Source organism: Fonsecaea monophora (genome assembly GCF_001642475.1).
Source record: "Fonsecaea monophora strain CBS 269.37 chromosome Unknown Scaff51, whole genome shotgun sequence".
In the NCBI taxonomy this organism is placed as follows: Eukaryota; Fungi; Ascomycota; class Eurotiomycetes; order Chaetothyriales; family Herpotrichiellaceae; genus Fonsecaea; species Fonsecaea monophora.
In genome coordinates, this window is record NW_019173982.1 from 16,171 (window position 1) to 30,046 (window position 13,876).

At 52.3% G+C, this 13,876-nt stretch overlaps 6 protein-coding genes across 6 annotated transcripts; 3 read left to right on the forward strand and 3 right to left on the reverse strand.

Moving 5' to 3' along the window:
* Positions 1-341: 341 nt before the first annotated feature.
* AYO21_06951 (hypothetical protein) lies at positions 342-947 on the forward strand (the record flags this gene model as incomplete). The annotated part of the gene is made up of 2 exons (XM_022656909.1): positions 342-508; positions 578-947. 2 exons carry the CDS (start codon positions 342-344, stop codon positions 945-947), a joined length of 537 nt encoding a protein of 178 aa, XP_022510708.1.
* Positions 948-1,992: 1,045 nt separating this feature from the next.
* Positions 1,993-3,111, reverse strand: AYO21_06952 (hypothetical protein; the record flags this gene model as incomplete). The annotated part of the gene is made up of 1 exon (XM_022656910.1): positions 1,993-3,111. The coding sequence occupies one exon, from the start codon at positions 3,109-3,111 to the stop codon at positions 1,993-1,995; it is 1,119 nt and encodes a 372-aa protein (XP_022510709.1).
* Positions 3,112-3,623: 512 nt separating this feature from the next.
* Positions 3,624-7,507, reverse strand: AYO21_06953 (hypothetical protein; the record flags this gene model as incomplete). Its single annotated transcript, XM_022656911.1, has 2 exons — positions 3,624-3,864; positions 3,921-7,507. The coding sequence occupies 2 exons, from the start codon at positions 7,505-7,507 to the stop codon at positions 3,624-3,626; spliced, it is 3,828 nt and encodes a 1,275-aa protein (XP_022510710.1).
* A 346-nt stretch (positions 7,508-7,853) lies between these two features.
* Positions 7,854-9,894, forward strand: AYO21_06954 (hypothetical protein; the record flags this gene model as incomplete). The annotated part of the gene is made up of 2 exons (XM_022656912.1): positions 7,854-8,106; positions 8,162-9,894. The coding sequence occupies 2 exons, from the start codon at positions 7,854-7,856 to the stop codon at positions 9,892-9,894; spliced, it is 1,986 nt and encodes a 661-aa protein (XP_022510711.1).
* A 54-nt stretch (positions 9,895-9,948) lies between these two features.
* AYO21_06955 (hypothetical protein) lies at positions 9,949-11,387 on the reverse strand (the record flags this gene model as incomplete). Its single annotated transcript, XM_022656913.1, has 3 exons — positions 9,949-10,315; positions 10,454-10,769; positions 10,853-11,387. 3 exons carry the CDS (start codon positions 11,385-11,387, stop codon positions 9,949-9,951), a joined length of 1,218 nt encoding a protein of 405 aa, XP_022510712.1.
* Positions 11,388-12,330: 943 nt separating this feature from the next.
* Positions 12,331-13,876, forward strand: AYO21_06956 (hypothetical protein; the record flags this gene model as incomplete). The annotated part of the gene is made up of 2 exons (XM_022656914.1): positions 12,331-12,474; positions 12,527-13,876. 2 exons carry the CDS (start codon positions 12,331-12,333, stop codon positions 13,874-13,876), a joined length of 1,494 nt encoding a protein of 497 aa, XP_022510713.1.

Sequence of the window (13,876 nt, forward strand, 5' to 3'; positions counted from 1 at the left end):
GTCTTGCAGCCCAAAAACTACTCGAACTGACTCACCCGAACATACCAGCATATGCCTGCGACATCCTGCAACATTTTTAAGAGCGCGCCCACGGCCTCCATGGGGGACGGACCTCGTCTGAAAACGTGTTGAAACCCGCCAACGATCAGAAGAAGAAAAGGCAAACCTCTTGCGTCGAACGGCACGCTTGAGCCCTACTACGCCGGCCCTGCTCAGATTTCTCGACTCCCACTCCAGTACCACAAATTCTCTTCGGCGGGCGCGCCCTATTCTAAGCGCAGCGTGGCCCGCGCTCGGTGCCCTTGCACGCCCTCCCCCGCCTCATCTCGCCCAGAAAGAAGATGGCGACAGAAGTCATTGTGCGCGAGTCGTCGCGCCGGCGGTATATCTGGCCCGAAGTACAACTGAATCTGTGGATATTCATCGTGTTGGCCGGGTCATCTACAGTATTGGGCATCAATGCGTGGTTCATCGCCGTGCAGGATCAATTGCAGGTTGGAATTCCTTGGTATGCTTCTCCTATGCGCAAATGGTCGTTGGACACCTGCTGACACCTGAATGACTGGGGCCTGAACAGGTTATTCCCCTTTGCCGTCATCTGCGGCTCCCTCACGATTGTCTTCCTCATCATCATCCTCATCCTCGCGGCACGCCGGTTACTCATCCCGGGCATCATCCTCCTGGGCAGCTTCGTGCTCTTCGTGCTATGGGTGACCACTCTAATAGAGACGGCCATTCAACTGTACGGCGACGGCAACGTCAACGGCAATTGTAACAACTTTGTCCAGAACCAAGAATATCACGGCGTCTCAATAGAGACGCTGGCGTGGCTCACGCAGAGCAACATCTGCGCGTGTTGGAAGGCCAGTTTTGCGTGGAGCATAATACTGGCCGTTTTGTTTCTGTGGATGATGATCCTGAGTTGGCAGGTGCAGAACTACGATTGAAGATGAGAGAAACGAAGACGGGGCGGGGAGGATCAAGCCATGTCTTTTCCTTTGTGTGTGATTGAAGCCTCTTATTATAATGCGCATGTGATGTGATGTTATGCGATGTGGTCTTGTGGGAATTTGGGAGCCAGGATGTTTTGATGCAATATATATGGGCGATTTTGGGATTTTTGTTGCGGGTTACGACATAAAATGTACATGGCGCACTCCCTCCACCTGGGGACTGTTGTTTGTTCCTGGGTCTGGAATAACAGAATTCCAGACCTAGATGGGAAAAGCATACAAGAAGCACGATGCGTTGTTGGTCCTTTTCTTATTGGCTTTTGTTCTTCTTCTTGCTGCGATGGATCCGGAAAGATTCTCGCCCACCACGGAGCATCTTGAGGGACCCGGGCCTTCGAGTTCCTGGATGACAAGAGGGAGAGAAAGGGCCCGATATTTGATCCGGGATCGGGACTTGACGATACGCCCCCCTCCCGTGGACGGACGACTCCCTTCTACTACCGCAGTCCCTTCTAAGGGAAGGACGACGGCAATGTGTCGTGGTTGATGCATGGCATTGAGGGATTACTGTCTGCCTGTATGCCTGACGTTTCGAATAGGACATATTAAGCAAACAGATCAAACACTTGTAGGCATGTATGCATGCAAGGACATTTAGACTGAGCTCTATTGTTGTTTTCGTTCGATCTACATACGTGCATCTAGAGGTCTTCGTTCTGTTCTGTCCTTATCCTGTCCTGCCTGCCTTGTTGGCACCTTGGGCTTTCGTGTGAGGAAGACCATGTCCATTCCTGGGAGAATTGAAAGTCTATGTAATGTACGTAGGTAGTTCAATGTCGCGTTGCATGCATGCATACTAGGTCACTATGTTACTAGGTATGTATGTGTATAGACAAGGAAGCCCGACTTTAATAGAGACTGCTTCTCCTCCTTTCTTCCGTTCTCCCTTGCCCCCCGAGTTCTCTGAAAAATCTCGCGGGGGTGGGGGCTATGGAACAGATGGAGCAAAAGGCCATGAACCAGTCCATCACTCACTCAGTCACTCTTCCTTCATCAACTCTGCGATCCGCGCATTCATAAACTCCGTGTCTGGAGGATTCAAGCCGCCGCCGGCGACATGGCCCCAGACACTCTCGATGACGGCCAGACGGCCGTGCTTGAGGTGTTTCATCTCAATCTCCGAGTCCTCGGGCGGGAAGTACTGGTCGGTGCGGCAGGGCATGAGGAGGACCTTGGCCTGGATGCTGGCGAGGGCGGCGCGGTAGAGGTCGTCGTCGGGGATCTTGCCGCCGAGTTCGCTGAGGAGCTTGTTGCTGCTTCCTCCTGACGGAATGACGGTCCCGACATCGCCAATCTGCCACATGCGCGCCAGCACGAGCAGGTCCTCGGCGTCCCAGCCCAGGTAGCCCTCCTCGCGCATGCGCATCCACTCCTCGACGCTGCTCGGGTGGCCCTCCATCTGGGTGAAGCGGCGTTCGCGGAACCACGCCGTGCTAGTCAACCAGGCGCCGTAGGCGCGGGCAAAGGCCCTGAGGCCGCGCTTGGGCACGACCTCCTTGAGGTTGACGCCGACGGCCTCGCCGCGGGCCATCTTGTCCTTCATGGCCCTCCAGGCGACGTAGTCGATGGAGCTGGTCAGCGCGGCGATGGGGCCCTCGAGAAACGCGTAGTTGTGCAGCGACGTCCGCGCCGCCGAGCAGATGACCACGATCCGCTTCACGAATTCCGGGTACATGACCGCCCAGTGGTACGCCTGCTGGCCGCCCATGGAGAAGCCCACGACGGCCTCGAGCGCTGACGCCCCCAAGTGCGCCGTCACCAGTGCGTGCTGCGCCCGCACCACGTCCTCGTAGCGCAGCTCGCCCGTCTCCGGGAAGAAGGCCTTGTTGGACGGGCTCGCGCTCTCGCCGTTGCCCAGCATCGCCACCACCACCACGTGGTACCGAGCCAGCGCGTCGTACGGGGCCGACGTGAACGTCAGGGTCGTGTTGATGAGGCCCGAATAGCACGTCGGGATCAGCACCACCCCGGCCGTCGAGGTTGGGTTGTAGCTCCGGTACGCCACCCGGACATCGTGCAGCGTTGTGCCACTCGAGAAGGAGAGGTCATCGATCGAGTAGAACTCGACGCCTGTCGCGTCGTAGTTTGGCCCGTTCATTGTGGGATCGATGGTGGGGGGAATTCAGGCGGGGGGTCGTTGAGCCTGAATTGTCTTGAGAAATTGATATATAAGAAGCGAGTTCCCTAGCGCCTCTTTGGTCGACAACGGATATCAAGACTGAAGATCTGTTAAGCCACGAGCCCTGTCAAGTCTAGCACCACCCGCACGGCTGAAATATGGCATAGAGGGGAAGAAGACAAGTTCGATGATGCAACACGACAAGAATCAACGGCGGGATCGACGCTCTTCTCCGCTTTTCATGGGCTATTGAGATGATAGAACCAGACAAAGAAAGACCACTTGGAGGATGGAGGATGATGATGATGATGATTAAGGGGGAAGCATCTCTGTTGAGTCCCTCATTCAAACCAGAAAAGGGTCATATCGTCGTGATCGCGAAGAAAGACGCCAAACCAATGCAACATCCAACCATTCATCCCCTGATGCAAACAGACAACGCTCACACTGTTAAATAACGCCATGAGAAGCCCATGTAGCACGTACATCTCTCAAACCTCCAAAACACGCCTTATCGAACGCTGCCTCGATTGCTTGGTCCGGATCAACTTGAGCTCTTCACCGAGCAGTTTCGCATCCCTCCACTGTTCTTCCATGTTGCTCATGCGAATGGCGGCGATTACAGCGAACACACCGGCACGCAGCTTCTGCACTGGCTTCAGCTTGACCTCATACTTGCGTTTGTCAAGAGACACGCCCATTTCTCCCAGAATGTGGAGATCAACCTGATTGCTGTCGAATCTGTCAGTATACCAGACAATAAAACCGGACTGGAAAAGAGAACGTACCACTCGACTCTCACAGCCTCGCCCTGTTCGAGGAAAGCTTTGCTCCATGCCAGGTCCTTTCGCAGGCGCTCTTCCCGTCTGCATTTGGCTTTCAACCACATAATCTCTTTGATCAGGCCTTTCATTTCCTTTGCTCGAACCTCATCTCTGCTTGACTTGCCAGATGTGAGACGCTCAAGGATACCTTCATACTTGGTCTGCAGCGCCTCGAGCTCGTTCTCCACCGCTTCAGCTTTTTGGTTCGCCACGCTGCGCTCTTCCCGAAGACGTCGGAGTTGATGCTTCATCTCCCTCGCTTCATTATCGCGACTCGACAGTCTCATGGACAAGTCATTGGTTCCTTCCTGCTCATCCCGCAGGCGTTTGAGTTGCGCCTTCAGATCATGGATCTGTCTATCACGTTTGCGAATGCTTGAAGAGAGGTGTTGTGCCTCACCATCCTTCTCCCGAAGATCATTGAGTTCCTCCTGCAGTTCATTGACCAGGTCATTCTGCTCTGCAATTTTGGCACTCAATGATTCCACCTCTGCAGTACGAGATTTGATCTGCGTCTGTAGCATGACCAGTTGATCTTCATCAGTAGAAGCTCGACGGATGGCACGTTTCAACACGCGATTCTCCGAGTTCAACACCTGAACTTCGGCTCGAATATCGACCAGCTCTTGTCGGAGCCTGGCAACTTCCTTCGAGTGTGATGGAGGCGGCGAGACTGATGGCGATTTGGCTTTGTATTGTGCAAGTTTGGCCTCATGCAGCTCGCGTTCGAGGTTGTTGACCTGCATCTTCAAGTCGCGGTTGTTTGCTTTCAGATCTGCTTCTCTTTTGGTCGCTGCCGTTTCGTTGTTTCTTGCTTCTACCAAGTCGTGTCTGAGACCAGACAGATCTCCAGCTTGAGAAGCCACCGTCTTCGAAGGGTTGTCGAGCATCTCCTCCAACTCTTTGATACGAGTCTCCAAACGAGCGACCTTGTTCTTTGCAGAAGTCAATTCTCGATCCCTGTTGTCTGCATTGAAAGCCTTCTGGTTCCGGAGAGAGTCTATTTCCGCACTCAAACGAGCCTCTTCATTGCCTGCTCGCTCGAGCTCGGCATTGATCTCATCTTCCAACGCTTGGTTGGCTTCATGGAGATTGTCGCGCTCCGTTGTCAATCGGGCAATGTCTTTCTCGAGCTTGACTTTGAGACGCTTCAGCTCTCGCTTTTCTTGATCCATGCCGAATGTTTCGTCGTTCGACTTGGAAGCATTCTGAAGTTTGGACTCGAGAGCGTCACGTTCTTCCTCAGCCTTTTTGAGAGCCATGCGTGCGTCCTGTAGGTCGCTGTTACGTTTTACAAGCTCCTTCTGCAAGGACTGCCTCTCTTCTTGCATCTGCTGGATCTGTGCATCCGCATGGCTAGAGAATTTCTGCTGTTGTTTTTCCGCGAAGTCGTGCTCTTGCTCAATATCTGCCTGGAGTACCTCGATCTCCTCCTCCAATTCAGCCACCTTTTCTCTCAGCGCCGCTTGGTCTCTGATCGAGATACGCAGCTCTTCTTTGGCGTTGTTCAGCTCGAGTCTGTTTTCATCAGATGCTGTGCGTTTGTTGGCGAGATCTTGCTGGAGCTCTTCTATCTGTTTGAGAAGCACTTTTTCTTCTTGATGATGTCGCTGTTTCTCGCTTTCGAGCGCTGCTTGTAGCTTCATTTCACGGCCATTGATTGTTCCTTGCGCATCTTGGAATTTATCCACCGTGCGTTGAAGGCCGTTGGCTTTCTCTTCTGCCTTCTGCGACGCGGCTTCAAGCGTCCGTTTCTGTGCCTCCCATTCTTCTAGATCTGCTGCATGGTCTCGCTCTTTCGAATGCACTTCACGGTGCAACCCGTCGATTTGTTCGTTTAGAAGGTCGACTTCTTGCTTATGCTGCGATCTCAAGAGGTTTTCGTTCTGTGCCGAGTGTTGTCTTTCCTCGTCCAGAGCAAGTTCGAGGTCCCGGATTGATTTCTGCGCCTTGGAGAGGTCTTTCTGAAGTTCTGCGGATTCCTTGGTCAATGCATCATGTCGTGTTTGCAAGAGATCTTTCTCTTCAACTTTGACTTGCAAATCTTTCTCGACAGTCTCGAGTTGTTTAGCCATGCTGTTCAGTTTGCGTTCGAATGTATCACGTTGTTGCTGAGATTGCTCAAGATCTTGCTGCAACTTTCGAAGTTCTGATCCTCCTTCGCGCTCCAACTCTCGAACTTTCTCGCGCAGTTGCCGCTCTGAGTCTGTCTTCTCTGCAAGTTCGACCTGCAAGGCATTGTGTCGTTCCTGCAAGTCATCTAAATCGTCCTCGAGTTTATTCGTTTTCTCTTCAAGCTGTCGACTCAGTCCTTTGGTTGTGAAGGACTTGTTGGCCATCTCATCGCGCAGCTCTTCTAGATCTTCTTCGGCTTTGCGTTTTTCTTCGAGAGCCTCTTCTTGGACTTCTTTTGCTTCTGATGCAGCTGCTTTTGCGCGTTCGAGGTCCTGCTTGAGGTCTTCAATTTCTTGTCGGGCAGACTCCAGCTCATCCTCAATTTCAGCGACATCATTTGATTCCTTGCTTGCCTTTGCCTTGAGAGCATCAATCTGGTCATCTCTCTCATCAATCTTCCGATCCTTCTCTCGCAGTTCAGCTTGAAGGTCTTCAATCTCATCTTTGAGCTTCTCGACAGTTGATTTTCCTTGATCTTTTGCAGAATCTCTCTCGGTTTCTAATGCTTTGATCTGCTTGTCTTTTGCTTTGACCTCAGTTCGGAGGGTTTCGAGCTCGACACGGACACTTTCGTCCACTTGTTTTCGTCTGATTCGTTCTTTGAATTCTTCGAGCTGTAATCGATAGACCTCCGCATCCTTCTCAGCCTGGGCAATATTCTTCTTGAACTTGTGCAATTCGCGCTGCATGGTGATCCTATTGACCTTCAAATCGGTATTCTCCTTCAACGCAGCTTGGTTGAATTCATTGCCGCGCTTCGATAGAGCCTCCTCCAAGAAATGTATCTTCATTTTCAGGCCAAAATTCTCCTTCTCAACCTTGTCAATGATGCTTTCTTGCTCGCGTAAGGTCATCATGTTTCCATCATTCACAAGTCCGGCGGCATCTCGTCCTGGCAGTGGTACAAGCGGTGTACTTTGGGCACTGCTACTGATCTGTTGAGGCATGGGAGTGCTGTCCATTGCATTTCCAGCCGAACTTGAAGTGTGTTCGCTCGCAAACTGTGATATATCGCTGAGTCTTGGAGCCCCAGGTGTGTAGCCACCTTTGAGGTAGGAAGGAGTCGCTTGAACGCCGGGCTTCTTGCTCGAAAGGCGACGTGCAATGTTCTTCTTCGTGGCGCTTTGCATGAGAGGTGTAAACTCGGATCGACCTTGGTTGCCATTCGGTAGCAGGCGCAATGGATCTCGTAGTCCAGCTCGAGGGGTTCGGAGGTTGAGGCCCTGAGATTTCGCATTTCTCATCTGGCTGATCAAGTCTCGGTTTTCTGGGGGTGCCGCAAAGGACTTCTCGGGCGAGATCTCTCCTAGACGATCCAGCCCATTGGTGATATATGAGGCGTCGGTCGCCTGCGGTGTGTTGATGTAGTTCGCCATGACGGGCGGAGACAATTCAACACCCAATAAGACAGGCAGTCACCTCTGACTTCAATTGTGTAATATTAAGGCAAACAAGTAACCATACTCTGCTGTGGTCTTTGGAGCAGTGATGCTTTTTACAACGCCCAAAGCATCTCGCGGTTGTTGCTTGTTGTTGTTTAGTCAAAAGAGGAATGGTCGGTGCCGCGGGGCTTGGCACCTGCGGGATGATCTCATTGGCGGGATCAGCGGGCAGCAAAGCATGAGCCTTTACGCACTGCACCCTACAAGTAGTTTCCCCTCGCCATCTACGCAGTCCTTGTCCAACCTGCCTAATCATATTCTCCTGCAAAGCCATTTGGGTATGCCTGCCACAGAGGAAGAGATTGCTTGGTTTCGCTCCACATTTCATCCCATCCCGAGACCTGCCTTACCAGATGACTGCATCGAGTATTCCCTGTACATAATCTCGCCCTCACTAGACCCAAGCCATGACTCTGAATTGCGACTGCGGCTGCGGGAGGTACAGAAGTATGCAACGGACATCCATCGACAGCACCTGAAAGACTATATCTGGCAGCGCCAAGGGTTCTCCCTTGAGCTGAATAAAGAGGATGGTGAGGTCTGTACGAATGGGACAGAGAAGTCGAGAATCAACTGACACTGGAGTAGGATTAAGTTTCTTGCGTGGACAGACCGAATATGGCGACTCTGTAGAAGACGAATGGGTCATAGTCTGGCTCCTGAGGGAGCTGACCAAAAAATTCAACGATCTATGGGTCAAAGTCAAAGACAGCGATGGCGAGTTCCTCCTCATCGAAGCCTCTGGGACTTTACCCTCGTGGCTTGAGCCAGATGTCGCCGAGAACCGTGTCTGGATCCATGATGGGCAGTTGAAAATTATTAAGCCGGCCAGCGCTTCAAGAAGTTCGAAGCGGACAGAGGAGAAGTTGTCCCTTTCGCAAGCCAGGGAAATCATCTTGAATGAGCCTAGGAGGTTGATGCACTCGATAAGCATGGAAGAGGAGGCATTCTTTCGGCTGCGCAATTATCCCGCTCAAATTTCAGAAAACATGCATCATGCGTTAATAACGATCCCGCGGAAACTTGCATACTTACTTCATCAGAAGCCGGCCTACATTGCACCGGCCGTAGAGGCATTCTACCTCAGGGATCCAATCGCGCTCAAACCTTTGCAAAACAAAGACAACAAGGGCAAGCTGGTCTTCGCCCCCGAAGACTTGGTCACAGTGAGCGTCAAATTTCCTCGTGTGGCATTCGCGCAAGTCAAGTCTCAAGAGTTCCCGCCCCCTGCCGCCTTCGTCGATGCGATGCCATCAGGGACGGATCCAAAGGCGCATGTTCGCGCTGAAATAGGGATGAAAGTCACGTGTGGATTTGAAATACTGATCTCGGATTCTCAATACCAAGATCGACCGGCTGTGCGCGAAATGAAAATGCTCCTGGATGATCTGAATTCAGGGGACGAGGCCCTACCATCAGACTCCGACATAGCAACTTGGAGTCAGCAAGAGGATGATGAAAAGTGGCTCGACATCAGCTTCGATGATCTTGAGGACGAGCTCGGTGGGCGGAAAGGGCAACCAGGGGGAACAGGCAAGAAGACTGGCTTTGGTGACAAGGCGGCGCAAGAGAATCTACAAAGAATCGTTAAACAATTTGAGGAATTTTTGAATGACGACAAAGCCGGCCCAGACGGCGCGGGGTTGTTTGGTGATGACAGTGATGATGACGAGCCCGACGATGATGATGAATCCGAGGACGACGAAGGCGAGGATAAAGAGGCCAGTTTTGGCGAAGACGAATTTAGCAAAATGATGCAGGAGATGATGGGCATGCCGCCAGAGGTCATGAGGGAGATCATGTCGGGAGAACTTGGCCCAGGGGCTCATGATCCGGCCAATCGATCCGCACTGAGGCCGCCTGCGACAGAGACAGGCTCTGCTCAAGCTTGGGACGGGATCAATGATGACGAGGCAGAAAGTGGCGCGGACTTGCACGCGTTCATGAAAGAGATGGAGGCAGAGCTTCGAGGGCACGGCGCCCTAGACCTCGGGTCCTCCTCATCTACCACCAAGCAGAGAGCGATCACAGAGCCAACACTCAAAGCTGGGAAGCAGAAGGGTGACGAAGATGAAGTCTACGAGTTATCCTCTGACGACGACATCGACAACGAAATCGACGTCAACCTGGCGAGGAACCTCTTGGAGAGCCTCAAGGCGCAGGCTGGCAATGCGGGACCTGGTAGCAATCTCATGGGACTAATGGGTTTGCGAATGCCGAAGGATGAGCCAGATGATAGCGATGACGATGACAATCAGGCTGGACCCAGCGGAACACAGGGCATGACGGGTGGTACCCCGCGGATTGAGGAGCTGAAGTAGACCACAAGAATGGCCATAAGACTTGAACCTGCAATAAGTCCCAGGCGATTCATCTCAATACCCATCCCTCCCTTCCACAACCCCGTAAGCACCACCGCCCCGTCCAAACATCTCCCTTACGTCGCGCACAATGTCTTCGGGACGTTCCCACGCCGCGAAGTGTCCCCCCTTGTCATGCTCCTTCTCAAACACGACCTCGCCGACGGTCCTCGTCCACGAACTCGGCAACACATTGATATCTCGCGGGAAATGGCTGATCCCAATCTTGACCCCGTTGGCCTGGTAAGCCTGAGTTCGTCCAGGGTGAAGCGATGACCCCAGGGGCCCGAACGGCCCATTTCGTAGTATATCCGGCACGAGGCGGCGGGGCCGGCGGTGCTGAAGTAGTATATGCTCAGCCAGGTGCAGATTTCTTCGTCGGCTGTGAAAATGAGCATGAGGGCGTTAGTCATTTCCGTCGTTATCAAAGGGATTCGGGGGTAAAATGAAAAGAGGAAGGGGGTGCGATTGAGGGTAAGACAATCATCGGGGAAACGGGCAAGGCATACTCCAAGGGTACGCGTCTGCCCAGTCGTGCAGTTTCTCGTAGATCCACGCCAGCAAAGCCACAGGACTGTCAGCCAGTGCGTAGCCTATCGTCTGCGGCTTCGTGGATTGGAGCAGGTTGTACCCGAACCCTTCTTTGTCAAACCATTCAGTGCGGGATACACCTTGTTGCTCTCTGTTAGAAAGATGTCGAAAGAGGGAGGTCACGAAGAGGAGTGGATGCGTGAAGAGCGTAGGTCGAGTGCCCACGTCCATATTGAAGTGTGTGGCTCTGCAATGGCTTGGGTAGAGAGCCGAAATAGCCCGAGTGATGTAGTAACCCCAATCACCTGCCTAGCAGTCAATCCCATGTCTGTTGCTTTTCACAAATCCAGGTGTTAAGCTTATGTAGATTCTATACGGTTCGACTTACCACCTTGGGTGACATATTGATCATATCCAAGCCTCTCCATCAGCTTATGCAACGTCTCTGCATGCTGCTCGACTGAAAATCCGCGTCTTCTCGTGCCTTCTGAAAATCCGAAGTTGGGCAGCGAGGGTGCGACGACATGGAAGGATACTTGACCTTGGGTCGGGGTAGAGAGACCATCAATGATTTTGGTGACCTCTAGGAAATTCCCAGGCCATCCATGCACGAAGAGCAGTGGGATTGCTCCCTTGGCCAAACTTCTCTTGTGCAGGAAATGGATATTCAGAGGCTCGTAACCTTCACACGCGATTGTGGTGACAAAATGAGGTAGTTCATTGAGCTTCTCCTCAGCTCTTCGCCAGCTGAACTCATGGCGCCAGTATTTTGTGAGTCGTTGGATGTCGGACAAAGGGACACCCATGTCCCACCCTGCAGAGTCCAGCTCATCTGGATGTGTGGCACTGTCGAGCTTGGAATTAAGCTCTTGGATGCGGGTACCAGAGACGGTGATTTTGTAAGGCTGAATGGAAGACGCCATATTCAGCAGATAGTTTTGTGGATATTGACAATCAACTGAATTCTAGTAATGTGAGGCTTGTTTGCTTTGGATTGACTTTGATGTTATGATGTCCTAGCTGGCGTTTTTATAGACGAATTATTAGGCCATCCCTGATCTCTATGATCATCACGATAGCCTTGATTTCACCCTTCCTACCTTCTGATATCCTTTACTCCGTACAAGGGACTTACTCGGTTCCGCAATACGCACCCACTAGTCAGAGACCCCAGAAAGGCTACCTGCTGTGGTCCCGCCGCCGCTATGGATAGATGATGTAGAAGGTGTGCTGTTTGCAAGCATTCGCGATAGAGATCGGGGTGGAATGGATTTCACAATCACGCTTTGTCAGCTAGAGGTAGCTTTGAACCGCGTATAAGGATCGTCCCTCTGTAGCCCTGGAATACAACGAGGCGATAAAGCGACGAGTCAGAGGGAAGAAGGCAATCTTGTGCGGGGACTTGCAAAGTACATGGGGTGCCAGTCTCAGTTGGGGTGCTTGCTATTTACGCCAGACAGGTGCTGTGATTCAACAACAAAGCCCTTAAGGGAGGATCAAGTGGTTGGACGAATAGCTGTCCGAGATCAATGCATCGTCAATGATATCGGTGTGAAGGGTTGTACACTGGACAGTTTCTCGGCAGACTTTCCCGGAGTTTGTCGGAGGTCTGCTAAAATGAGTGACGCCTGACTGCGGCGTCACTTACTCCCACTCGCAATTGCCCAACCCTCAACACGATGAGATGTACAACCACTTTTCTGCATCGCGCAATCTTGCGTCTGTGCTACTTGAATCTAGGCGAGTGCAATTCGCTTGCCGGACTGTCCGCTCAGAGTTCCGACAGTGTTAAGCCTGGTTAAGTGGCTCTGAATATACCCCACATGGATCGTCACCCCTCCAAGGCTGGTCGATGAACTTGCACAAATGTCGGCTCTCAGGGTGAGCATGGGCTCACTGCACCCCCCTCGGAGTGTCCAGCAAATCACCAAAGCTGCTCAAGACTACGAATATGACGCCCAAATCCCTCTACGGTACTGGCTGCGGTCTGCTCAAGCGATGCTGAAAGAGGTCGGTGGTTTCTTGTGACATCTCTGGGAAATGAACACTGACTTTTGCACAGGCAGAGGTATATATCCGCGAAGGTGACGAAGAGACGACATATCTTCTCCTTTTCCGACATGCCCACCTTATTTTGTCGCAGTTGCCGGCTCACCCGCAAGCCAGGGACAAAGCAAATAAACTATTACTAAAACAGGCGGAGAAAGAGGTCAATGACAACTTCAAGGTCCTGGATTTGCTGAAACCCCGAATCAACGAGCGGTATGAGCGATACGTCAAGCTCATAAAGGAGAGGGAGGCCAGGCGGAGCGCGCAAGCCCACAACCAGTACACCACTGACCCTCCAAGTCCCCAACCAGGGCAGGCACCTAGGACACAACAACTCCAAGCACACGAAAACAAAGAGCTAGCAGTCAGACTCTTGCAGAAGGAGATCTCTAGGAGAGCTGCAAGTCGACAGGCAACGCAAACGTCTAGGAACGATGCGGAAGATCTGTCCCGAAGTCTGCAGGAAATTCGAGCCCGTGTCGAAGGGAGGTCAGGTCCCATTTTGCAGGGTACAGAGAGCCGGCTACCTGCGTCTGTCGGCAGCAACGTCACTTATCAGTATCCGAGCATCCCTACACACCACAATCAACCAGTGCTGAGTTCTCCCTTACCTCGTGTATTACCTCCTAGCATACAACGAGATATTCCAGTCTCACCTCCAGCGTTACCACCGAAACCTGGCAGCAATGTGGTGGCAGTGCCGCCTCGTCCGGGAAAAGTAACGGATCAGCAGCCTGCAGCCAGATCACAAACACCCGAACCAGTGCATATTTTTGCTCCTGCAGCCTACCTCGAAAATGGAACGCCATTGCGGACTGTGTTCCTTCCGCCAACTCTGCGGACAACATTTCTGCGACTGGCTCACAAAAACACGTTGGCTAATTTGGAGACGTGTGGTTTCCTAGGTGGGACGCTGATCGCCAACGCCTTTTTCATTAGCCGGCTCATTATTCCTTCGCAAACGGCAACATCGGATACATGTGAGATGACCAATGAATCACAGCTCTTTGACTATGTGGACTCGGAGGATCTTATGATACTTGGCTGGATACACACTCATCCAACCCAGACGTGTTTTATGAGCAGTCGAGACTTGCATACACATGCGGGATATCAGATGATGCTAGCAGAGAGTGTGGCAATTGTGTGTGCTCCGAGCAAAGGAGACACAACCCACGGTGGAGACTGGGGAGTATATCGTCTAACCGATCCTCCTGGCAAGAAGACCATTCTCAGCTGCGAACAGCCAGGGATCTTCCACCCGCACGATGTTGATAATATCTACACTGACGCGCTCCGACCAGGACACGTCGTGGAGGCAAGAGGGATGGAATTCGAGGTGGTGGATCTTCGAGATAAGTGA